Source organism: Gopherus flavomarginatus, chromosome 6 (assembly GCF_025201925.1).
Source record: "Gopherus flavomarginatus isolate rGopFla2 chromosome 6, rGopFla2.mat.asm, whole genome shotgun sequence".
NCBI lineage: Eukaryota > Metazoa > Chordata > Testudines > Testudinidae > Gopherus > Gopherus flavomarginatus.
Genome location: NC_066622.1, coordinates 14665861 through 14692283, shown reverse-complemented (window position 1 = coordinate 14692283; position 26423 = coordinate 14665861). Strand labels below are relative to the sequence as shown.

The window sequence follows — 26423 nt, the reverse complement described above, 5'->3', positions numbered from 1 at the left end:
TCATCCAGTCATGCCCAAAAACAGCACAGGGCATTCATGAGTGGGCCAGCTCTCCTGTGTTTGCAATTATTCTTCATCTAGGTGAAAATACTTGGTCTTCTATTCAAGCCAAGATGGTTTCACAGCACTTTCTATTGAACTATGCATGGGGCCATATGGTTCTCTCTGTTTTTGATCTGCACTTCCTCATTGATTTTAGTCAGGGAATTTTCCTTAAAAGAATAATAGCATGATACGGTCTACAGAGTGGCACAGAAAGAAACCACTCATCCCATTCTGCCAGGCAGAGATAAGGTGTCTCAATGGTAGATCTTGTCAGTAGTAAATAGGAAGAGGAGAGAACAAGAATAAAGATAGGACAGACTAAACGGTTAGGAGGACCAGACCGTTGCTGCTAATTACTTGTGGCCTGAAGTCAAAAAAGAGTCCAGATGCCTCAAGTTAGTTATGTACTTAAACCAGTGTTTCTCAAACTGGGGCCGCTGCTTGTGTAGGGAAAGCCCTTGGTGGGCCAAGCCGGTTTGTTTACCTGCCCCATCCGCAGGTCTGGCCAATCACGGCTCCCACTAGCCACGGTTCCCTGCTCCAGGCCTATGGGAGCTCCTGGAAATGGCACAGGTCGAGGGACGTAGTGCCTCCAGCAGCTCCCATTGGCTTGGAGCAGTGAACCACGGCCAGTGGGAGCCATGATCGGCTGGATCTGCAGACGAGGCAGGTAAACAAACCAGCCCGGCTCGCCGGGGCTTTCCCTACACAAGTGGCGGCCCCAGTTTGAGAAACACTGACTTAAATGATACTAAAACTGATTTTTAACTCTAGAAGATATTTGTCCTTTACATAATTCAACCATTACTTATATTTCCCAAGCTTATGATATGTACTATATAAAGCTATATATAATATCACCTTAAAGAGTGATTCATAGATTTAATCCGTCAGTTTGTTTTCTATTTATAGTTATGAAGAGTTAGCTTAAAGCCCTTTTGTATGTTCACTCGAGCTGAGCCTGATCTAAAGGCCCTGTGCTTGTTTTAAAACATATTTCAATGTGACCTAGCTAAGCCTTTAATACCAGGCTTTCACTACTTTTGATCAGCCTCTTATTGTAGCTATAAGAGATTAGATCAAACCTTTAAAAGAAAGTTACTTGTGGAGAATTTTCTTACTGAAGTTATTTATATCAACTCCAAGGTTGAAATATTTAGCAAAACAGTGTGGGAGAGATGTCCTTTTTAGGAAAGGTGCGACTACAGAAAATATTTGATATCTGTGTAGATTATGATTGCATTACATTATATGATGCTACTGTAACATGCATGGTAAAACAATATCATATAGATGAGCTGGATTTAATTGCTGTAAGTAAAGTTATATCGGGACTTTATTAAGACACATTGTTTTCTGAAAAAACTCTGCATTTGGGGATTTTATTTTATTTTTAAGCTGGGCAGTTTCTCTGTTTTCTTTTTAAAAAATCATGCAAATTATCCCATGTTCATACAATATTAAGGTTACATATTTACACACACAGAGGAAATGCAAAAGTTAGGATTTTCACAGTAACATGACCTTGCTCATGAATTTTTTTTTCAATTGAAGGTCAGATTTTGCCTTCAATCATCTTATTCTACATGGGTTAACATGTGTGTTAAACGACTACGTGAATAAATGACTGTGCTGTCAGATCCATTAACTTAAATGGGACTCTACAGGAGCAAGCAGATCTAATTGCAAGATTGGAGATGCACCAGTGTCGTTTTTGCATATATAATTTGTGGGTACACGTACACAGACGATTGTCGCACTCATGTGGTTTGTGTTCTATAAGGACTGTTTCTAAGGACCTGAAGGTTGCTCACAGTCTCTGCCTCTTTTTTGACATCTCTGTGGAAGACTGCCAAGCAAAGTTCAAATTATTATGGGAGGGGGTGTGTGGTTGTGATGTGACCAAAAGTACACTAGTAACTGGACTCGGGTTTCCAATGTATTGTACATAGACCATGAAATGGTAATAATGTAACATAATGTACAGAGTCTATTTACTCAGAAGTGAAAGGGTCAGCCACTAGTCATCTCCCTTCAATATTCATTCAGTATAGACCCCAGTTTAGAGAGGTAGTTAAGCATATACCTAATTTTAAGAATATTTATTTGTTTGTTTTTAATCTCTGTCATGAGCCATCACTGAAAAAGAATAAAATAAATTCATTAATGTCTTGTTCCTTATTATTTCAACATCATTCAGGGTCTTTACTGGGGAGATGAATCTGTTCTGTTTTAGTTTTTGTGGGTATGTCTATACTACGGGATTATTCCGATTTTATATAAATCGGTTTTGTAAAACAGATTGGATAAAGTCGAGTGCATGCGGCCACACAAAGCACAATAATTCGGCGGTGTGCGTCCATGTACCGAGGCTAGCGTTGATTTCTGGAGCGTTGCACTGTGGGTAGCTATCCTGTAGCTATCCCATAGTTCCCGCAGTCTCCCTTGCCCATTGGAATTCTGGGCTGAGATCCCAATGCATGATGGTGCAAAAACAGTGTAGCGGGTGATTCTGGGTAAATGTTGTCACTCATTCATTCCTCCGTGAAAGCAATGGCAGACAATCATTTCGGGCCCTTTTTCTCTGGACTGCCCTGGCAGATGCCATAGATGGCAACCATGGAGCCCGTTTTGCCTTTTGTCACTGTCACCGTATGTGTATTGGATGCCGCTGACAGAGGCGGTACTGCAGCGCTACACAGCAGCATTCATTTGCCTTTGCAAGGTAGCAGAGATGGTTATTAGTCGTTCTGTACAGTCTGCCGTGCCAGTGTAAATTGGCGATGAGATGACAGTTATCAGTTGTTCTGTACTGTCTGCTGCTGTCATGGGTGCTCCTGGCTGTCCTTTGCTGAGGTCGGCCGGGGGCACAAAGACAAAAATGGGAATGACTCCCCGGGTCATTCCCTCCTTTATGTTTTATCTAAAATAGAGTCAGTCCTGCCTAGAATATGGGGCAAGTGTACTAAAGAACCAGTGTACCAGAGAACCAGAGAGCACAGCTGCTCTGTGTCAGAACCTGCAGAAATTATGAGCTGCATGCCATTCTAGGGGTGTCCCTGCAACAACTCCACCAGTTGCTTCTCTCCTCCTCCAACTCTCCTGGGCTACCATTGCAGTGTCCCCCCATTTGTGTGATGAAGTAATAAAGAATGCAGGAATAAGAAACACTGACTTTTTAGTGAGATAAAATGAGGGGGAGGCAGCCTCCAGCTGCTATGATAGTCCAGGCAGGACATTAAATGCAGGGCCGGCTTTAAGAAGTGCGGGGCCCAATTCGAACATTTTCGGCGGGGCCCTGGCAGGGATGACTTAAAAAAACAAAGTGGAAAAAAACCCCTTTCATTTCTTTCATGTATTATTTACTTTCCATAACTATATAAATAATAAAATTATATATTATGTACATTGCATCATATATGCTGTTGATTGGTTATTAATGATTGCCATTTCACATGTGTGGGTCCCAGCTGCTCCCTGGCCCCCTCATTGAAGCAGGTGTGCAGGGTTACTGCCCTGGGAACTGCAGGGCACAAGTGGACATGGGGCTGGCTGGAGGCAGGGCAGGGGCTGACTGGAGGTAGGGTCTGGCTGCAGGCAGGGCAAGGGGTGCGGGGCTGGTTGGAGATAGGGGGTGTGTGGGGCGGGCTGGCTGGCTTCAGGCAGGGCCACGGGGGGATGCAGCAGGGGTTGGCAGGGCTGGAGACAGAGGAGTGTGAGACCGGCTGGCTTCAGGCAGGGGGGTGCAGCAGGGGTTGGCTGGAGACAGGGCAGGGTGTGCAGGGCTGGTGCGGGCAGCAGTGTGTATGGGGCTGGCTGGCTTTGGGCAGGGCCACAGGGGTGTGTGGCAGGGGTTGACTGGAGTCACGGCAGGGGGTTTGACAGGGACTGGCTGTGGGCATGGGGTGCAGAGCTGGCTGCAGGCAGGGGGAGCGGCGCTGGTGTGGGCAGGGAAGGGGGTGCAGCAGAGGCAGCTGGAGCCCCAGCCCTTTAAATAGCCCCCAAGCTCCCTGCATCCCAGGGCTTTGGGGCTATTTAAAGGGCCCGGGGCTCCCCAGCTTCTACCCCGCCCTGGACCTTTTAAATAGCTGCCGGAGCCCTGGGGAATGCATGGGGGTGGCCGGGCTATGGCGGCTATTTAAAGAACTGGGGTGGCAGAGGCAGGCAGCTGGAGCCCTGACCCTTTAAATAGCCCCCGGAGCCCCTCACTACCCCAGGGCTCTGGAGGCTATTTAAAGGCCCGGAGCTCCAGCCGGGAGAGCAGGGCCATGGGGCTTGCCACGCTCCGGCTGTGGCTCCAGCCAGGAGAGCGGGGCTTGCCGCGCTCTGGCGGGGGCTCCAGCCGGGAGAGCGGGGCCGTGGGGCTTGCCGCGCTCCGGCCAGAGCTCCAGCTGGGAGAGCGGGACTTGCAGCGCTCTGGCCGGATATCCAGCCGGGAGAGCGGGACTTGCCGCCCTCCGGCCGGGACTCCAGCCGGGGCTGTAGGGCTTGCCGCGCTCCGGCCGGGGCTCCAGCAGGGAGAGCGGGGCCTCGGGGCTTGCCGCGCTCCGACCGGAGCTCCAGCCGGGAGAGCGGGACTTGCTACGCTCCGGCCGGGGCTCCAGCAGGGAGAGCGGGACTTGCCGCCCTCCAGCTGGGACTCCAGCCAGGAGAGCGGGGCCACGGGGCTTGCCACGGTCTGGCCAGAGCTCCAGCCAGGAGAGCGGGGCTTGCCGCGCTCCGGCCGGGACTCCAGCCGGGAAAGCGGGGCCTCGGGGCTTGCAGTGCTCCGGCCAGAGCTCCAGCCGGGAGAGTGGGACTTGCGGCGCTCTAGCCGGGGCTCCAGCCGGGGCCGCAGGGCTTGCCGCGCTCCCTCCTGCGCTTGGCTCAAGGGAGCAGGACCACGGAAGACCCCTGAGCAGATTGCAGCCAGGGACCCAGGGTAAGTTTAAAAAAAAAAGTGTCTAAGGCGCGGGGCCCTCTTAGGCGCGGGGCCCGATTCCTGGGAATTGGGTGAATCGGCCTAAAGCCGGCCCTGATTAAATGGTGTGGGGAAGATGAGCCCAGCATCCCGCTGCTATGAGAGTCCAAGTAGTACAGAATCTTTTCTTTAGACATGAAAGGGGGGGGGCTGATGGAACTCAGCCCCCAGTTGTTATGATGAAGACGGTTACCAGCCGTTCTGTACCATCTGCCGGGAATGACCGGGAGTCATTCCTATTTTTACCCAGGCGCCCCCAGACGACCTCACCTGAGACCAGCCAGGAGCACTCACGGGATGATGATGAGGACAGTTATCAGTCATTTTGCACTGTACCATCTGCCACCAGGGAAGGGAGAGGAGAGGAGAGGATGCTGCTGTTCAGTGCCGCAGCACCACATCTACCAGCAGCATGCAGTAGACATACGGTGACATTGAAAAAAGTCAAGAAACGATTTCCTTCCCTTTTCTTTCACGGAAGCGGGCCTAAATTGACGAGATATACCCTGAACCACCCCGAACAATGTGTTTGTCCCTACAGGCATTGCGAGCTCAGCCAAGAATGCAAATGCTTTTCAGAGACTGTGGGGACTGTGGGATAGCTGGAGTCCTCAGTAACCCCTCCCTCCCTCCATGAGAGTCCAATTGATTCTTTGGCTTTCTGTTACGCTTGTCACACAGCACTGTGCTGTGGCCTCTGTCTATCATAGCCTGGAGATTTTTTCAAAAGCTTTGTCATTTCATCTTCTGTAACGGAGCTCTCATAGAACAGATTAGTCTCCTCATACAGCGATCAGATCCAGTATCTCCCGTACTGTCCATGCTGGAGCTCTTTTTGGATTTGGGACTGCATCGCCACCCGTGCTGATCAGAGCTCCACGCTGGGCAAACAGGAAATGTAATTCAAAAGTTCATGGGGCTTTTCCTGTCTACCTGGCCAGTGCATCCGAGTCCAGATTGCTTTCCAGAGTGGTCACAATGGTGCACTGTGGGATACCGCTCGGAGGCCAATACTGTGGATTTGTGGCCACACTAACCCTAATCCGACATGGCAATACCGATTTCAGCGCTACTCCTCTCGTCGCAGAGGAGTACAAAAACCGGTTTAAAGAGCTCTTTATATCGATATAAAGGGCCTCATTGTGTGGACGGGTGCAGGGTTAAATTGGTTTAACACTGCTAAATTCGGTTCAAATGCGTAGTGTAGACCAGGCCTGTGACTGCAGCGTGAGTTACATATGCCAGATGTCTTTTCCCTTGCTGTTTATCTTGTGACAGTCCACCAGCTCAACTGGCATACAAGGGAAAATAGTACGTGTTTGGTAGGAAACTTGCTGTTTTCGAAGATTTAGTCAGTTATTAACAAGAAAAGTCACTGGGTTGTTAATGCACATGTGTCACCGTTTCAAACTTGAATACAGATCCCTGGGGAAGCTGCACTGACAGATGTGCTGAAGACAGAACTGCAAGTGGGCAGTCAGTCAGCAGGAGATCATTAGTTTGCATGAAGAGTTGCAGCTCCTAAGTGACTGAAGGGTGAAAATCTACAAGAATCGTGCATAAATGATACATAGTGGGGTTACCCTACCAAAACATTATATATATTAAACCTGCAGAGGTATAGGGCAGCCGTAAGAGGAAACTGTAAGCCAATGTATTCTTTCCCTTCATAAATCGAAATGTTTAAATCCTCAGATGGTATAAATCAGTGTAGCGCCATTGAAGTCAAAGTACTAATCAATTACACTAGGGTTTCTCAAACTGGGGGTTGTGACCCCTCGGGGGGCACGAGGTTATTACTTGAGGGGTTGTGAGTTCTCAGCCTCCACACCAAACCCTGCTTCACCTCCAGCATTTATAATACAGTTAAATATAAAAAAGTTTTTTAATTTACAAGGTGGGGTCTCACTCAGAGGCTTGCTATGCGAAAGGAGTCACCACTACAAAAGTTTGAGAACCACTGAATTACACCAACTGGCTCCAACTATCTGAGCTAAATTCTACTCTCAGTTATGGCCCACTTCTGCAACTCCAGTTCACAAAAGTTGTCCCCATTGAAATCAATGAGACAACTTACTTTCGTAAGGGTTGTAAAATCAAGTAGTTAAAGAAGGGTACATCCAAAGTAAATTGGATTTACACCAGTATAACCAGGAGTAGAGCTCTGCAATTTCTTAGAATTCCCAATTAAAACAAAACAAAACAACAAAACAATCTTAACCATAATAATGTTAGAATCAAACAAGTGATAGACCAGAAAAATGTTTAAGGACACATATGTGATGGGACATTTATAAAAGAAGTTCCAAAACCAAAAATATGTACCGTATATACTTGTTCATAAGTCAAATATTTTTGGTAGAAAAGTGATGCATCAAAGAGTGCAGGTCAGTTTATAAATGGGTCTACACCAAAATTTGATGATTTTAAACTCTATATAACCATGGAATCATTCGCTTTGGCTGGGAACGGCGAACCGTGGCCACGGGGAGCTGAGGGGCTCCATGTCTGCAGATGCTCCAAGTAAGCAAAACATCCCAACCCGCCAGTGACTTACCCTGATGGGCCGAGAGCCAAAGTTTTCCAACCCCTGAAATATAGGGCCGGTTTATGAAAGGGTCATACAATTTTTCTATTTTTACCTATCCATTTTGAGGGGTCATCTTATAAACAAACGGGCTAATGAACGAGTATATACAATAATCTATTTCCCTCCCACCCTTAAATAAATTGATAAACATGTACACACACTGACTGAGCAGTTTTAAAACAAGGATTATGGAGGATTAATTTTAATCTCCTCCATATCTATCTCCTGAGAAACTTTTTACTTCTTGATCTTAATAATTTAAGCAGTGGGTAAGGCTGCACACAAAAAGTAAATGATGGACCATATACTTTAAACCCGTTCTAATTTAAATTAGAGTAGAGTTTTTATGAGTGATTTTAAGTTTCAAGAAACCTGTTCTGCAGATAAGGAGACTTCTTCAACATGTGGAATCAGAGAGAATAGAATTATACTTGATTGCAAGGTTTCCTAACCCTGTAATGTCATATTTAATTCAGCAATGGCCTCTTCTTCTGTAATTTTTTAAAACTGATTTTCATAAAGGAACAGACAATGAAAAGTACAAAAAGGTAAATGATTTATAGCTTGTATTTGTTTTCAAATACTGCCTGATGCATATGCTGTGGGACTGTCCAACAATGGATTCTTGATTCTGACTCATTGTTTACAGGCTATTTGTAATACCAGTACCTAATGAGATAACTTACATTAATTTTGTTCTGGTGATAAATGATTGCACCTGGGTACACAGGATTTCAACCACTGGCTTCAATGGAGCTACATTAATTCACAGCTGCTGAGGATCTGGCCCAAAAATTCATACTGCAGTGTGCAGGATGTGGAGCAGCAATTTCTGGGTTCTCTGACTGCAATATGTCACTTGATGGCTTTCAGAGCTAAACATGTATTCTGCAGAATAGACAGCACTTTTTTTTATTAGTTATTTGTATTGTCAGAGCACCTAGGAATCTCAGTCATGGACCAGGTCTCTTTTGTGTTGGGTGTAGTTTCTAATATTGTTACTATTTTTGATCAACATGGCTGGTAGGATCTTGTGCGTTGTTTCCATTGGGTGGGTGGGTGGGTGGGTGTGTGTAATCCATGATAGATCAAATCATGTTTTATTACGAAGAATGAACACAAAATCCTGTTTCCCTAAACACAGTTGGAATCTGAGGAGCCAGGTTTTTTGCTCACAGTTCCAAGCCCTTTTCCAGCCTGCACTTAGCCCAAAGTTCTTTCTCTTAGCCTTTTCTCAGGGTCATAGTACCAATTCTTCGGCACGTGTGACTTCTTTGTCTCCTTCAGTTTCTGGTTGCATCTTCTCTCTTTCTCTCACTCTCACACACATCCCCAACAAATGATAACCAGTGAAAAAACTTTACCAACATAGCTCTGCCTCTGACCAGCTCTGCATGACCTGTTTTGGGCAGTGTCTCCTACTGTTTCATCTATCTATTGTATAAAGGAGCCTAACTGTTTTCTTACATTTATTGTGAATGAAGGTTATGGTTATGCCCACCAGCTTCCAGGAAGTATAACCCAGAATGACAATATTAAACGTGGGTGTGGGAGTGCTAGTTCAAGGTGGAGAGTGTGTGTGTGCCCACAAATCTACACCAGCGACACCATCACAGGACCTAACCAGATCAGCCATACCATCACCGGTTCATTCACCTGCACGTCCACCAATGTAATATATATCATATGCCACAATGCCCCTCTGCCAAACTGGACAATCGCTACGGAAAAGGATAAACGGACACAAATCAGATATTAGGAATGGCAATATACAAAAACCTGAAGGAGAACACTTCAACCTCCCTGGCCACACTATAGCAGACCTTAAGGTGGCCATCCTGCAGCAAAAAAACTTCAGGACCAGACTTCAAAGAGAAACTGGTGAGCTTCAGTTCATCTGCAAATTTGACACCATCAGCTCAGGATTAAACAAAGACTGTGAATGGCTTGCCAATTACAAAACCACTTTCTCCTCCCTTGGTTTTCACACCTCAACTGCTAGAACAGGGCCTCATCCTCCCTGATTGAACTACCTCATTATCTCTATCTTGCCTGCATACATATACACCTGCCCCTGGAAATTTCCACTACATGCATCTGACGAAGCGGGTATTCACCCACGAAAGCTCATGCTCCAAAAAGTCTGTTAGTCTATAAGGTGCCACAAGATTCTTTGCTGTGTGTGAAGTGATTCTCTTGTCCAGCTGTAGATCTCTGAAATTCACCGCACCACCATTTGGCTAGGGTTTGTTTAGCTATTTCATCTCCAGTTCTGTTCTCACTGCATCTTTCTTTCACTTCGGTAAACATGTCTCAGTGGCACAGACGAAAGTTCACCTTCTGAGATCCTAAATGTTTCAAGGAAGCGGCTATGTCATTAGTGCTACTTCAAGCAGTTTTAGTGATAGCTGCTTTCCCCCTCAGGCACCAGGGAACAATCACATTTTCATTCCAACCTTCACCACAATCAACAACGGATTTTTCACAGATTCAGCAATTAGACAACTAGTTAAACCAGTGAATCAAGTCTTTCCATTAATTTGACTGAATACAACAGTGTGATTTTTTTAGCATATTTTTTAATATTAAACTCAGGTAAATGATGCAGGCTGCTTTGGTTTTCTCTGTTCTGTATTGGCCTATTCTAATGACTTTGCTTATTGCAAATTCTCTTTTTGGACATATACAGATTTTTTCCTGCAGGAAAAAATTCCTTTTCCAAAACTTTTGTTAGAGGAGATGAGAACCTTTCTTATTTTGAGCAGTACCTTACTCTTGTCAGCAGAGAGTCCTACTGAACAGTCCTGCTCAACTTTTCCTGCTTTTCCCCACTTCCTCCTAGGCAGTGTTGGGTAAGTGAGGGAGAACTTGGGACATGATCCATGCAGAGATGATTACACAGGCAAAAAATAATTCATTTCACACAACAGTTCATCCTCTTCATGATTATAACCAAAACCATTGCACTGTTTTCAGCCTGTGAAATGTCTGTACTGTTTTCACCCTGTGAAATGCCTGTCATTGTTTTCCAAAAAAATCAGGTGAAGACAAATGTGTTTTCAGGCCAGGCCTTAGGGAAAATGGTGCCCTGGGCAAACTTGTATTTTGCCCCCCTTTCTTTGAGTTTAAGAACAGATACACAGTATGGTCACACACCTTGAGTTCACTGGAGAAGCTTTAAGTTACAGTCGGGACTGTGTGTACCCTTGTGTCATCAACAAATAGTTAAGGGTTAATAGAAAAGAAGTACTTCATGTCTCTTTTGACTGTAAAGGGTTAAGTTCAGTGAGCCAGGCTGTCACCTGACCAGAGGACCAATCAGGGGACAGGATACTTTCAAATCTTGAGGAAGGGAAGTTTTTGTGTGTGCTGTTAGTGTTTGGTGGTTGTTCACTCTGGGGGCTCAGAGGGACCAGATGTGCAACCAGGTTTCTCTCCAATCTCTTTGACACAGTCTCTTATATGTCCAGAATAGTGAGTACTAGGTAGATAAGGCGAGTTAGGCTTATGGTTGTTTTCTTTATTTGCAAATGTGTATTTGGCTGGAAGGAGTTCAAATATGTATTTGGCTGAAAGGATTTTAATTTGTACTTGTATACTTAGGCTGGGAGGGTATTCCCAGTGTCTATAGCTGAAAGACCCTATAACATATTCCATCTTAAATTTACAAAGATAATTTTTACTGTTTTTTTCTTTCTTTAATTAAAAGCTTTTCTTGGTTAAGAACCTGATTGTTTTTTTTTATTCTGGTGAGACCCCAGGGGACTGGGTCTAGATTCACCAGGGAATTGGTGGGGAGAAAGGAGGGAAGGGGGAGAGAAAGGTTAATTTTCTCTGTGTGTTAGGATTACTTTCTCTCTCAGGGAGAGTCTGGGAGGGGGAGAGAGAAGGAGGGGGGAAGGTGAATTTTCCTCTCTGTTTTAAGATTCAAGGAGTTTGAATCACAGTGATCTTCCAGGGTAACCCAGGGAGGGGAAGCCTGGGAGAGGCAATGATGAGGGAAAGGATTTACTTTCCTTGTGTTAAGATCCAGAGGGTCTGGGTCTTGGGGGTCCCCAGGCAAGGTTTTGGGGGGACCAGAGTGTACCAGGCACTGGAATTCCTGGATGGTGGCAGCGCTACAAGTACTAAGCTGGTAATTGAGCTTAGAGGAATTCTTGCTGGTACCCCATCTTTTGGACGCTAAGGTTCAGAGTGGGGAATTATACCATGACATGCCTTGTGTACCACTGCACTGGCACCCACGGCAACAACACCAGGTTGGCAACAGAGCGAAGCACTAGAGGGATGGCAGGGCTGCAAGGTACAAACTGAAGCCTAGCACAGCATGCACCTGACACAGGGTCTGTTTCCCTGAGCTTCCATTAACCTGCCCAGGGAGCCCCGCTGCCTCTGTCCCCAGTGCTGCCCAACTTCAGACACTGCTGTGCACCCCCAGGAGCACTTACCACTACCCTGGGCACACCCCATCCTCCCCGATCCATGGGCACTGAAGGCAGTGAGCAGCTATCCTGGCAGTCAGGCTGTGTCTAGGGTGACCAGATGTCTCGATTTAATAGAGACAGTCCCGATATTAGGGGGGGGGTTCTTACATAGGCTCCTATTACACCCCACCCTGTTCCGATTTTTCACACTTGCTGTCTGGTCACCCCAGCTGTGACACAGGGTGGAAGCAGCTCTCCCTCGAGTGCTCTCCTCAATTCCCAGTCTCTGTGTGGACTGGTACATGGCCCAGGGGCGAGGCCAGTCCTGGCCCCATCCTGTCCCGCAAGGTGCTCCTCCAGGCCTGCTGGGGCTCTCGCAGCTCACCCCCAAGACAGACTCTCCCCAGCTGCAAGTTGTAACAACACCCCTCACAACTTCAGCTCCTTCCCTAACTGGGAGCTGGCCCAGCCTATTCAACCAAGCCAGGACCCTATATGGGCCAACAAAGCCATCCACAAGTGGGGAGTGGAGGCCGGTGGGCACTTGCCTCTTGCCCTGCCCATTTGCCAGCACCCTCTTGACCACAGCGCCCCCCTGACCCTGGTGCCCTGGGCAGTCACCCATGTTGCCCACTTGTAAGGCTGGCTCTATGTGTTTTCCCAATCAATGACACTCTGTGCTGGGGACATGTCTGCAGAGCTTCGCTGCTATAATTGGCAGTGTATTTTGAAAACAAGGCTGGCAACTGCACTTCACTACCTACCATATAGCATCAAAGGCTGAGATTGAGATGAAATCAAAATTGCCATCTCTTCTGTCAAATGCTTAAATTTAGTTAGTTCTACTTGATTAATCTGTGCAACAGAACCAAAAGTTCTCTCAGCTATTGAAAAAGTCAGGAGAGAACAAAAAAAGAGAGAACCTTTAGCAGCTCATCCATTATGTGAAAAAGATGTGAAAATAATTCCCTGTCAACATATCAGCTCAAAGGCACAGAGGTTACAAGTGCAATTCCATCAAAAGTAATGGCCTGAGATAGTTAAGAGTTATTTGAACAGGTTGATCTTTAATAACTCCCTTCCCCTTGGGAAGATGGAAATATGCAAGTGGATCTTCGTAACATGTATGCATACAATAATTCCAAAGAACAAGGTGTTAACTCACTTTCCTTTAAATCTTGTTTTTCCAAACAAAGTCCTACTAATCAATGCCAACGTTTTAAAATTGAGTACCTAAAGTTAGGCTCCTAAATGGAAAAATAAGTGACTAGATACAAATGTACGAGCCTCATTTCAAGCATCCGTATCTGAACACATGAGTGCATATTTCTATTTTAATTAGTAAAACATACCTCTTTTATAGTTCTAATAGAACAAAGTGGAAGAAAAATAGCTGAATTCTGTCTATGTTCAGACAACACAGATCAAGCTATGAAATGGTCAGGTTGCTCAGAGTTGTGCTGCACTGAAATTCCTGTGAGATTTTGGATACAAATTTAGAATGATCTTTTTTAAGTCTCTTTTATGGGTAAATACTATAGCATTTAACCGAAAATACTACAGCAGATCCCCTGGTTGGTGTAAATCTGCATAACTCCACTGAAGCCATTTGATAAACTGGTATAATTTCTAAAGAAATGATGGGAGGGGAAGGATAGTTCAGTGCTTAGGGCGCCAGTTTCTGACCTAGGTTAAATTCCCAACTCGGCCACAGACTTCCTGTATGATGCTGGACAAGTCACTTAATTGCTCTGTGCCTCAGTTCTCCATGTATAAAATGCGCATAACAACACTCCTGTATCTAACTTGGGTGCTGTGAGGCTAAACACATTAAATATTGTGAGGTGCTATTGCCATGGGAAACCATATAACTGAAACAGAGAGAGAACATATAAACCAATCTATGGAATTTGCTAGTGAATCCTACAGCTGGTTTAAAGTAATATTTATAACACCCTAGAAGTCCCATCTCTATTATTCTATAGGATGTTCCCACCAGGGTTGGGAATAGGCCTACGTGACTCCTCTTATCAAGAGGCATGGAGGTGAGCAAATGAAACAAAAATGGTGAAGAAAAGCCCGAAAGGCAAAAGAGAGGGGGAGAATGACTCGTGGCTAAGCCCCAGTCTCCTCAAAAGCCTGTTGGGAGCTCCCTACAAGCTGTTTGAGGCAGGGACTCCCTTTGTTCTGTGTTTGTACAGCACCTAGCACAATGAGATGCTGATCTGCAACTGGGTCTCTGAGGTGCTACCGCAATACAAATAATTATAGAGGGAGCATTACTTTCAATTATACAATCCTGTTTTCAGTTGCTTATAACTTTACTAGACTTGACTTATTTGGGCTGAGACTTTCCATGCCACATGTCTGCCTTGGGCTGAATCTTTCTGGAAAATTTCAGCCCAAAGAGTTCTGCTGTTTATGAGAATGAGGCTAGGGAAAGTAACGTTTTTAATATTAAAAAAATTCTATCCTTTCTTTGGAAAGCTCTAGCACCTCCATATTTTGCAGCAGGGACATGAAATCTGTTATGTGAGTGGCCTTTGTGCCATAGATGTTCTGCTTGCCATCCCCATGAAAATCTGTCCAGACCTGATAAATCACAATTCGCACATGCTCAGTAGAGACTTTCTAGAGCTTAACATCTAAAAGCTTTGAAGCTGCAACCCTCACTGAGCCTGTTCCATCCCCTCACAGCTCCTGTGTGTGACCAGGCTGTGTATACATCATCCTCAGAGAGTGACCGATCATGCTGTATCCCCTCCTGTTTCCTGCACATGACTGGACAGCACATGCACTGTATTCACAGAACGACTGAGGTGTGCTCCAGCCCAGGGATGAAGTATAGGGATGAAGTCAGCCTTCCTCTGTAACAGCTGTTCTGGGCCGTGATGCGGCTCGACACAAGGACTGAGAGCAGGAAGACTGTCTCTCCTGTGTCTTCAGTAAACTCCTTCTGGTACTTAGATAGCACGGAGAAAGAAACCATCTGCTTCAAATTCAGAGGGGGGCAAGAGACAGACCATTGTGGGGAGGGACTGGGATAGTGGATTGGGACAAGGAGCCTGGGACAGGAGGGTTGCATGGTGCAGAGACTGAGAAACCAGGGAATGCAATGGGGCAGGGGAGAAACTGAGATCAGATGAAAAAAAAAACAGGTGGGAGATGGGTCTGGGAGACAGTGTGCTGTGAAGAAGGAAGTAAAATAGATCTGCCAAGGAGCCAGGAGATACAAGGAGAGAATAGGCACTGGATGGGTATAGGCTGGGATATGGGAGGTGAGGACACAAATTGGATGAGGAAACCTGGAGAGAGAGACTGGGAACTCATGGGGATGGGGAATGTGGGCAGAGGGGATGGGAGATTGGAGGGAAACAGAGACACATCAGAGAGTAGGGAAGAGAAATGGGACCGGCTGGGCAAGGATATTGGGATTGGGAGTTTGGGGAAGAGTGAGATGGGAGGTATGAAGGGGTAAGACTAGGATTTACTGGGCAAAGGGACAGGGACTGGGATCTGCAGCCCGAGGAGTGAAGACTGGGGCTGGGTAGGCATGGAGAATAGGAATGTGATGAGGAACTAGTGGTATGGTAGAGACAAGTCTGGAATAGGGAAATGTTAGGGGGAATAGGGCAGAAGGGCCAAGCTTGTGGGCAATGGTCAGAAGCATAGGCGCCGACTCCGTGGGTGCTCCAGGGCTCAACCACTCACAGGAAAAAAAATAGGGATGGGGCCACTGGTTAACTGTTTGGCGGCTGGCAGAAGGACAAAGAGCAGCAACGGGCCTTGGGGGAGGTGGGAAGAGGCAGAGCCAGGGTAAAGCCTCTGGGGAGGGGCCAGAGCAGAGACAGGAAGAGGCGGAGCAAGGGTGGGGCCTCAGGGTGGAGTAGAGGTGGAGCACCCACAGGGAAAATTAAAAGTCAGTGCCTGTGGTCAGAAGAGTCTGTGTCCACTATAGTGCACACACTTCCAGAGTCTTGAATTGCACCCTCCTCTGACAGCAAATATTTGTGAAACCCACTGGCAAAATGTCCCATCTCCCTCTAGAGCTGGCCTACATGGAGAATAATGACCTACTACTGCTATCGTTTATTCCAGTAGTTTAAGTGGCAGAGCTCAGTGTGGCAGATCTAAAGACTTCACCCCTGCTAATGATCTACACGGGTATCAATATGATGCCACATGATATAATTTCTGGTTTTTTCAGTTTGCTTTTTTAAAGAGGTATGAAATCACACACAAAACCCCACGTTAAAAGATTGTTAGGGTTGCAAAGTCAAGTACCCAAACGTTAGGAAATGTCAGAATTAAAATTGGCGATGCAACCTTATTTTGGCCCCTTTATATGTATAGGTTAATTTGATCTCATACTATTTTTTGCACAGCAACCCTGCTTCATTTAGTGCACAGAATAGACAGTTCATATTTTGTTTTCTCCATGTTGCTCAATGTGTGGTCTCATGCCTTGTTTACATCACATTATTCAAGCCCTGCTCTGAAGACAGACTTATAAATTTCCTCAGGGGCTTTCCTGTGGTGCTCATCACTATACAATACAAGTGCTTCACACACAATAATGAAAATTATTTTCATCTCCCCCCCATCTCCAAGACAGATTAGGGATGTTAACAAGCTAAACGATTAAAATTACATTGTTTAACTGGTTAACCATTAACCAAGGTCATCCAGGTGGGGCAGCAGGGGTTGGGGTCCCACTGACCTGGCTAGGGTCCCATTGGGGCTGTGGGCCTGAGGTCCTGATGGTCCTGCACAGCTGGGGATGGGGTCCCACCTGCCTGGCCCGCCATGGCTGAGACCACTCCACCCCAGCCCACCTGGCCCACCGCGGCCGGGATCACACCCCAGCCCACCTTCTGCAGCCGGGGCTGCCCCAGCCTACCACAGCCAGGGTCCCGCCCCGTGGCCCATCCAGCCTGCCTGAGGTGGCTTAGGCCACACTAACCTGCCTGCCGCGGCCGGGGCTGGGATCCTCTGGCCAGTTAAAATCCAGTTAACGGTAAGCCTAATACTTCCTGGTTAACTGGTTAACCTTTTACATCCTTAGTACAGATGAGGAATGGAGGCATAGAGAGAGAAAGGTAAAGAAGTATTCACTAATTTTGGGTGCCCAATTCAAAATATGTAGGACCTGATTTTGCAGAGTACTTAGCATTATATAGCACTTTTTACTCACACACTTACTCACAGCCTAGTTTCCGCCGAGTTCAGTTGCAGTTCTCAGCACTCCTGCAAATCATACCCAGGGTCTGAAATCAGGCATTCAGAATATGAGGAACATACAATTAGTGATCACCCCTGAAAAGACCAGTTTAAGTGACTTGACTGGCATCTCACAGGAACTCTATGGAAAAGGCAGGGACAGAACCCAGTTCTCCAGGGCATCATTCAACTGCTTCAACCATGCAACTGTCTTTTCTCTTTCTGCAGTACCCTGCCTCATTCACTACACACCTTCCAACTTCTGCAACAAATGATCTAGCAGTCCTCCAGACAACAGCCCCCTTAACTACACAACATTCAGCAATCCTGTGTAGGAAATGAGACTGTGGTCCTGTGGAAAAAATTGTATATGATCATGTAATTAAAGACAGTATTATAACGCATGCAGAGGCAACCTTAATTCTGGCATTTCCTAATTTTTGAGTGCTTGACTTTGCAGCCTTAATAATTTTCAGTATAGTTCTCTTGCATGTAATAAATAACAACAACAGCAGCTAAATTTTCTCTGCCAGGACTCGATGATGGGAGGGACATATCAAGGGCACACAATAATTACTTTCTCTGACAGGATTCACAGATGGCAGGGACACTGATGGCAAAATCAACCAGAACTGATGCTTTGATACGCATGTAAATTCCACACTGTCCTCTCCTCATGGAGATGCAGAATGGCACAGATACAGGCGGGACAGCCAGTGCAGATCTGATTCTTGCAATGCTTTGATTCCAGAAGGAAGGGAGTCACCCCAAAACAGAACAGGTCAGAGAAGCTGGTGGCAGAATTTATACTCCCCCGTGGGTCACTGATGTTGGCAAGCTGCCTGCCCTGTATTCCTATGTGCACTGCCCCTGAAAGGAGATCGTACATCAGGAACACCAAAAGGACAACCGCATGAACTTTTCTGGGCCCTCCATCTGTGGCTTTTACTACAAGAGTGTGTTCTGCGTCCCTGCAGTTATTACATTCTATAAGCTGCAAGAGTTTCAAAAAGAGGCTGTTAGTGTTCAGTAAACTGTGCAACTGAAGCCGGCTCAGACTTAAATAGTTCACTGTCACTGTTTAATCTATAGACTCATAATGAAATAGCAGAGATATTGTTAGCAAGTATTCAAAAATTAAATTACTATTTGTATAGTAGGTAATGCGGCAATCAGCAACAACATAAATCTGGTAAATATGACAGTTAAATGTCCCAATTTCCATAAATGCACAGAATAAAGTACCAGTGTATTAGCACTGATTTGACATGAATAAGTGAAGCGATATTAAATATGGAGATTTGTAATGGAATTCACTTAAAGGGAAAGAATCCCTGAAATATTTCCAATGGGAGAGGGGTGTCTCATTCCCTATGGAGTGTACACATCTTCAGATGGTATCGATCTAGCAGTACTTTGAAAATGTAAAGCACTATAAGTACTATTTTTGCTACCTCCAAATTACACTGGTCTACAATTTTTGAGAAGTCATCTGCTTCAGAGATAAAATGTGGTATTTATTATGTATTTTGATTTGCTGAATTCAAATATGACAATTAAAACAACTGATTGGCTACTGTTTCTAAGATATTTAAGTTTTTACATTTTATGTTTATGTATATTGTGTAGATAGTAGAGTTTTAATCATAAATTGTAAACCTAGGTCTTTTCATGTGTTTATGGTTGCTTTACATGATAATATTTCACCTGTCCTGTTTATGTAACACTTTAAAAATCAGCAAAAGGGTTCTATAAATAAAATTTATTATGAAACAAAAGGCAAAAAACTATTTTGTACATAGTTTAGTCCTATTCAGTGTCTACTCGGCGCTTCTTGGCTTGTCTCTTGTATTCATTAAATGGAGCATCTCTTGTTACTGTCCAGCAATAGTCTGCAAGCATTGATGGGCTCCATTTGCCCTGATAGTCTGCCAGGAGATTCCACCGCTGTAGTCTGGAGCCCAACAGCTCTGCCTTACTCTTGGGTAGTTCCAAATCCCTGACAAGGTCATTCAGTTCACCTTGTGTTATGAGGTGTGGTTCAGAGGAGGAGGATGGGAGAAAATGTGGGTCCTCTGACATTGATGGTTCAGGACCAGAAGTTTCATCCTCTTCCTTGTCTGACTCAAGTGAGAATGATTCTGGTGCATCAGGAACTGGCAGTCCTTCTCCGTGGGGTACTGGGCGTATAGCTGATGGAATGTTTGGATAATGCACAGTCCACTTTTTCTTCTTTGACACACCTTTCCCAACTGGAGGCACCATGCAGAAGTAACAATTGCTAGTATCAAGTATCAGAGGGGTAGCCGTGTTAGTCTGGATCTGTAAAAGCAGCAAAGAATCCTGTGGCACCTTATAGACTAACAGACGTTTTGGAGCATGAGCTTTCGTGGGTGAATACCCACTTCTTCAGATGCATGCATCTCCTTCCAAGTGAAGGAGGGTGGGCTGGGCCACTCCACGGCTGAGTTTTCTCCAAGGCATAGCTGATGATGTGCTAGTGATAATGCTTCACTAGATGGTGCTATTCCATCTGAGTCACAGTGCGAAGCGGCACTGTGTTCTTTTTTACGATATGTAAAACCATTGTCCTCAGGAGAGGTAGTTGGGATTTTTTGGACAACATGTTTTTTTCGTCATAAAATGCCAATCTGTCAAAACCAAAGCTTTTTGGAGAGAGACTCATCTCAGACCAGGCAATAGGCCAGTGATTAAGGCACTTACCTGAGATCTAGGAAGCCCAGATGCAACTCCCTATTTTGAATTGGGCAGACAAAGCACTGGAACCTGGGTCTCCCACTTGCTAACTACTGCACCATTAGCTACTCTGGGGGGTGTGTGTCTGTCTCGTGGGCTTTTTTGAGAAAAAGTTCAAAATGTCTAGGGTTAGATGTGAAAGGAAAACAAATGCTGATATCTCAAGATTCTTCATGAAACAGATTTCTTGTTTTCTGGTCCTCAGCAGGTAAATTAAAGGTCCATGGCACTATTTGCCAGGGGATGGCATTAAACACAGTGTCCTAATCAAATTCCAAATCAGATAATTGTATTTTCTCTCTCTAAATTGCTCTTGTATTTTCAATTATATATAGTATTCTTCATGTCTAGCCTAAAACTGCTGTGTATTGCTGTAGTAAAGCATTAAACAATTGCTGTGTTACATCCCAGAGATGGCAGAACTACAGTATTGGATGAAGTGATCTCTACAAGTTTTAGTCTGTAAAAACTACTTTGGGAATCCCTTGAGATGGAGGCTGCTATAGTTTTTCATTGATAAAACATCCCTAGAAAGAGTACCCACCAGGAACATCGGATACTCTCATGCTCACTTCTATCTCCCCACAGTTGGAAAAGGAGATAACTGCAGTAATTGTGCAGTAATCATTAGCAAATGGTTTCCTAACGTATATGGTGAGCAAGCTAGTTGGCTAACTAAAATGCAATTTGGAAACAATCACTCTATTTCTGGAGCCTAAAAATTCTACCATTCCTTCAGGTTATTTCATGCTGAGCAGGGTGAATTATATTAAATACAAATTAGGTCCTGCTAAAAAAAAAAACGACGACATTTTCTTCATGCAGGGCAAATGAGAATACCAGGATCTAGGGCAGAATAGACTGGAATTACTTTGCCTTTCATAAAATTTCTTCTGACTGAAAATGGTTTAGAACATCAGCTTCTGTAGACTGGCACAGGCCAACTGACAACAATAGAGCTGTGCCAATTTAAACTAACTGTGGATCTAGTAATAATATCCTCAGTCTTCTGCCTTGCTGGGCACCAGAAGTGAGTGTGCTTATCTCACAGACACCATAACATGCCTTTCCTTACATGCTGTATATATTCAGACCACAGTAATGGGAAATAACTTTATCAGCTCTTTAGACTGTTACTGTCATCACTGAATACATTTACATTAAAATGTCTTTGAGTCACTGACACACAACACACCAATCTGACAGTTCAATCTGTATCTCAGCCATTTTATCTGCAAAATAGCAACAAAATTCCTCACGGCAAAATAAAATAAAATAAAATAAAACAAAACAAAACAAAACAAAAACAAAACAAAAAAACCCTGAGCACATAATCTGGAATTCCCCTCACCCTCCCATTGCTCACGCTAAATTAATTTACACATTTAATCTTCATGGCAGAGGAGTTTTTAGTATGTAGAGCAATTCTCTGTAAGGGTGAGGTGGGACTCATCAGGGGTGGTATAGAAGGAGCATGGTTTGATTTTAAGGCAGCTGAATTGTTGGGTCGGAGAGAGTCATTGTGAATAGCCTTATTTGAGTCTTATCTCTTGTTTATAAGTTTCTCCATTACCTGCCCCTACTGGGAAATGGCAGCCTCTTTACTCGGTGATGATATTGTCAGGACGGGGTGGGGGATAATTTGTGAGGGCTCATGATGTTAGGAGAGAGCCTGGGATGGTAGCGTTTGTTTTATGGGAGACTGTGTATCGGATGTATACAGGGGGAGTATCACTGATTCTGTGGGTGTACATTTTGGTTTAAATGGCTCTGATAGCTTGCAACAGAGAGTGGGCCAAATTCATCAGTGTAGTTACATCATGTATGGATTTGGCACCAGTGCTTAACGTTATTTTATGTCACAAATAATAATAAAATTGTCAAGATTTTACATGCACTCATGCATCACTTGAAACACAGGCCACAATTCTGACACTCAGTCCAGTAGCATTTTCAATCGAATTCCAGCCTACAGCAGTTTCCTAGGTAACCAATATACAGCCACAGAAACTAACTGCATAGAGCACACAGAAAGCAGGGGAGAGGACAGAGGGAGGAGAGAACGGGGTGTGATGGAGGAAGATGGTGCCTTCAGACAGTAATATGCTTTTCTTATTTTTGGTACACAATGCCTCTCTCTATGATGGTGAACTCATTATAAATAAATGGATAGACACATTTGCATACATATGTCTTAAAACAATCTGAAATTATTATATCTTTAAGAAGCCAATTTTAAGCATTTTAGAGTAATGTTTGTTCAGCATTTTTACAAAGCAACAGGTTCAAAGACTGACCAGTTACTGGTACAGTTATAACAGATGTGTAATTCTTATGAGTATCTCAGGAGATATGTTTGAATCCCATTTCTCTAGTCAAAAACAGAGATTTGAATGTAGATCAACTATCAGCCTCCTTCAAAGTTCAGCACAGCTTTAATTTCAGCATGGTAATAAACATGATCATAACACTAAAACAGCCCAGAAGGGAAACAACTCCCCAACCCCCATCAGCATAAAAAACCCCAAAAAGCTCCTCCCAAGACTACTGCATGAAAAGAGGGATGAATGGGTTTCTGAGCACCTGGGAGGTGAGGGCTAAACAATGACTAAAAGAGGAGCAAAACAATTTATATCACATTGTCAAGAACTAAATTCAAGGTAAACATAAGAACAGAAGAACGGCCCTACTGGGTCAGACCAAAGGTCCATCTAGCCCAGTATCTTGTCTTCCGACAGCGGCTGATGCCAGATGCCCCAGAGGGAATGAACAGAACAGGTAATCATCAAGTGATCCATCCCGTTGCCCATTCCCAGCTTCTGGCAAACAGAGGCCACGGACACCATCCCTCTCCATCATGGATAATAGCCATCGATGAATCTATCCTCCATGAACTTATCTAATTATTTTTTGAACCCTGTTATAGTCTTGGCCTTCACAACATCCTCTGGTAAGGAGTTCCACAGGTTGACTTTGTGTTTTGTGAAAAAAAATACTTCTGTTTGTTTTAAACAAAAGGGGATTCATCATAGGGGTAGGGGAGGTGTAGCCTGCAGCTGGGGAAATCAAGTCAGGAAACTTGTCACACGGAGGGAGACAAGGTTTTATAGCTGGGCAGGTGGGGGGAGAAAAGCTGAAGCAGGTGGTAGTGGGTGGCAGGTGATGGAGGCTTTGTGCACCTGGGGATGAGAGTTAGGTAACAGGCTTGTAATATAGGAGTCAGCTCAGGATACTTTTTACTGAAAAGTTCCTACTGGACCCTTCAAGCTCTTAGACTTACTTCTGACCTTTCAAATGTCAACCACTACAACCCCAGGGTCTTTTTCCTTGCAGAACTCTCCAGTAACAGCCCCTTTACCTTAAAAATGCAGGTTTTGTTGCATCTGTGTTGGACCCCACATCTCTACTGAAAAGTTGGGTAAGCTGGTATGCATTGGGATCTGGGAATTCTATAAAACTTTAGGCACACCAGATTACATGAGCTGATAAGAGCCAATCTTTCCACTATATGCTCGAGCGCTCAGCAGTTAATAAATGCAAATGCCCCAATGGGGCACAGTGCAGGTAGGTCCCAAATTTAACCTTTAAGGTAGAAACAAAGTGCCTTAGATTGCAGATGAAACAACCATGTCCCTGTAACGGATACTTCCATGGAGATTCCAGAAGTTGTAATTCTGATGGTAATATTATACACTGAAGGAAAGGGATAATGCCTAGAAAAATGAAAGCGAAAGGTGTCCTAGTTACAGAAACTAGGTAGATGATTATCCTTTATCACAGCATTCCCTCTCCCCCATACAGTGACAGGATGGAATGTACCTTTGGTGAAGAAAAACTTCAGAGCTCCTCACAAGTTAAAATGCAGAACAATGTTGGTGCAAAAAATATTTACTCAGATCAATAGGGGTCAGTGGGATTTCTGCAAAGTTTATCCCGATTCAAAAAGTTTGGTCAAGGCTTACAGATGATATTCAGAATTAAAAACTTTCTTGATCTGTAAGCAGTAGCAGACTACACAAGTCATTAAAGTATCAGACCCAGGGGCCTTCCAAACCATTTTTTTTAAAATTTTGTTTCTTTCAGGTGGCAGTCTAGTTTGTCACTGTGAATCCCAGGGGCCAAGGGAGGCTGGCAGACTTGTCAAGCTTTCCTGACAGCTGGTCAAAAGTAAATGGGCTCAGTAAATACTTGCCTCATTGTGTCTGAGCAGTAAAAGCACCACAGTGGCAAATGGTCTGCTAGACAATTTTTAGCTGACGAGTGAGGACTCAAATGGCACATAGATTTAAAAACATGATTACAATTGAAAAAAAGAGAGAGAGAAATTATCTGAAAAGTTATATGTGGATTACTGGAAATACCACTTGGGTGTATACCCAGCCAAAATAGATGGTTGCTGATCATAGTGATAATACACTGAAGTTGTATGACACACTTCATTGACTACTGGGCACACAATGCATTGCCTGCGATCAAGTCCAATATCAATCAATTGATATAATAGACAACTAACTAACTATCTTTCCGATGCTTGATTTGTGAGAATTGCAACACAGAAACACACAGGTATAAATACTCAGTCAACCAAGATTGTTTTGGCACCACTCGTTACATATCTACATAGCATATAACAAGAGATCTTTATACAATTTTAGTTGAAAATGACTGCTTTGAATTTTCTAAACTTTTTTTTATCATCCCCTTTTAAAGCAATGTTGTAGTAAAGTAATTGTTATAGTCTTCATAGTTTATAAAATCCATTTAGAATTTGATTTTTTTGGAGCCATATACCACTTTCTTTGCCATTGATAAAACACTGAGTTATTATTGAAACTTCCCTGTTAATCTGTCTGAACGGCAGCATCGATGCTGATTCCCATCAGGGACAAGGATTTGATAGATATCACACACTGTCAGAAGAGAACAAATCACATTTGTAGTGTGTTCTTTTTCATTTCCCTGTTAAAGACTGTTGAATATTTCTTTATAAAAGCAATATACTTAGAAAATAGGGGATGTTATGTACCATGTTTTAAGCTAATTCATATTTGGAAGTTACACTAACTTGATAACATCCTTTCATTTCTCCCCACATTATTTAAAGTCTTTGAACCACATAATACAGAGTCAAATTTAGCTCTGGAATAGGTGGGTTCAAATCTCACTGATTTCAATGGGACTTGCGCCTCAGGGCTAAATTTGGTGCAGAGGATACAAGTTCTCTTGCACTGAGGGTGAAATTCCTTATTGTGAATGAAATAATAATGCAATGGAAAGAGGCTCAACATGTGACCTACGTTCTTTCTACATGGTTACCCTCCCTGCTGACTGAAAACTTGCAGAAAACCAAACATGCAGATCTTAAACAGATGGGCTTCTATGGGCTCCATCTAATCTAGGTTCATCTGCTCCACTTTGGCACACACTGACCTTTGCATTAGTTTCTTCTTCTCCATGCATGCATTTAGATGATAAAACTTTATCCTTTGTCTGCGTTTATCACACCAAGTTCTTAGCAGATTTACCAAGGTGTCTGTATGCCTAGCAAGAACCATTCAGGTTGGATCATTCTCTCAATCCAACACTGTCACCTGCTTCTTCCCTGGATGGAAGCTTTAAGAACTCTTGAAACCCTATTCTGGAGCAAGAGCCAGAGATACCTGCAAATTGCCATTGAATATTGAAAATAGCATTATTGATATGATTTACCTCCAGAATGTGGTGGTGGTCCACACAGCAGTACCATTCCCTGACCCTGTCGGACTGACACTGTACTTCTTGTTCTTGTCTTGAAGTTTTCAAGGTCTGTTAGCAAGAAAGAGTGCATGAAATGGCATCAGTATTCTCTTCTGGAAGGACTGCACATGTTAGGGTTGTTTATTTTATTTTCTGAGGGAGATACAAAATGAACATCAGTTTGGGAAAGATATTTGTAGAAGTCTGCTCCTAAGACACAGGCAAAACAAGCTGGTGCCTAGTGTAGCAAAACATTGGAGGAAGCAAAAGTTTCAGTAAATATTTGGGTGATTGTGGGTTGGTACTGGTGGACATTGAGGGCAAAGTAAACTCAGAGATAACAATGTATTATGCTTGTGCAGTTAATATTATAACACACAATAGAAGAAATTATTGCCATAAATTGCCATTTATCCTCATTTATTTTATAATCCATGTCTGTTTCCCCACAGATTATGATTCTTTCCCTTTTGGATGAGTTTTGTTATTGATTTCCCATGTAAGCCACATGTGGATGCAAATCTGCAATTCGGAACATGGGAAAGATTCCCCATAGTGAAGTTCCCTGCTAACACTGACATTAATCCACCAATGTATGCTAGCTGCACAGTGCTTTATTGCACTAAATTCCTCACTTCATTTCTCTCCTGTCCTGTCCTGGAGGTATTAGACACTGTGAAAATGTGACCCT

The 26423-nt window shown here is 44.1% G+C and overlaps 1 protein-coding gene across 3 annotated transcripts in view; it reads right to left on the bottom strand.

The window, feature by feature from the left end:
- LOC127053147 (contactin-4) overlaps positions 1–26423 on the bottom strand; it is a 369811-nt gene that overhangs the window by 168692 nt on the left and 174696 nt on the right. For all 3 annotated transcript variants that reach the window (XM_050957313.1, XM_050957314.1, XM_050957315.1), the window contains exon 5: positions 25706–25801. In XM_050957313.1, coding sequence (XP_050813270.1) covers positions 25706–25801 — 96 coding nt within the window. The remainder of the gene's footprint in view (positions 1–25705; positions 25802–26423) is intronic.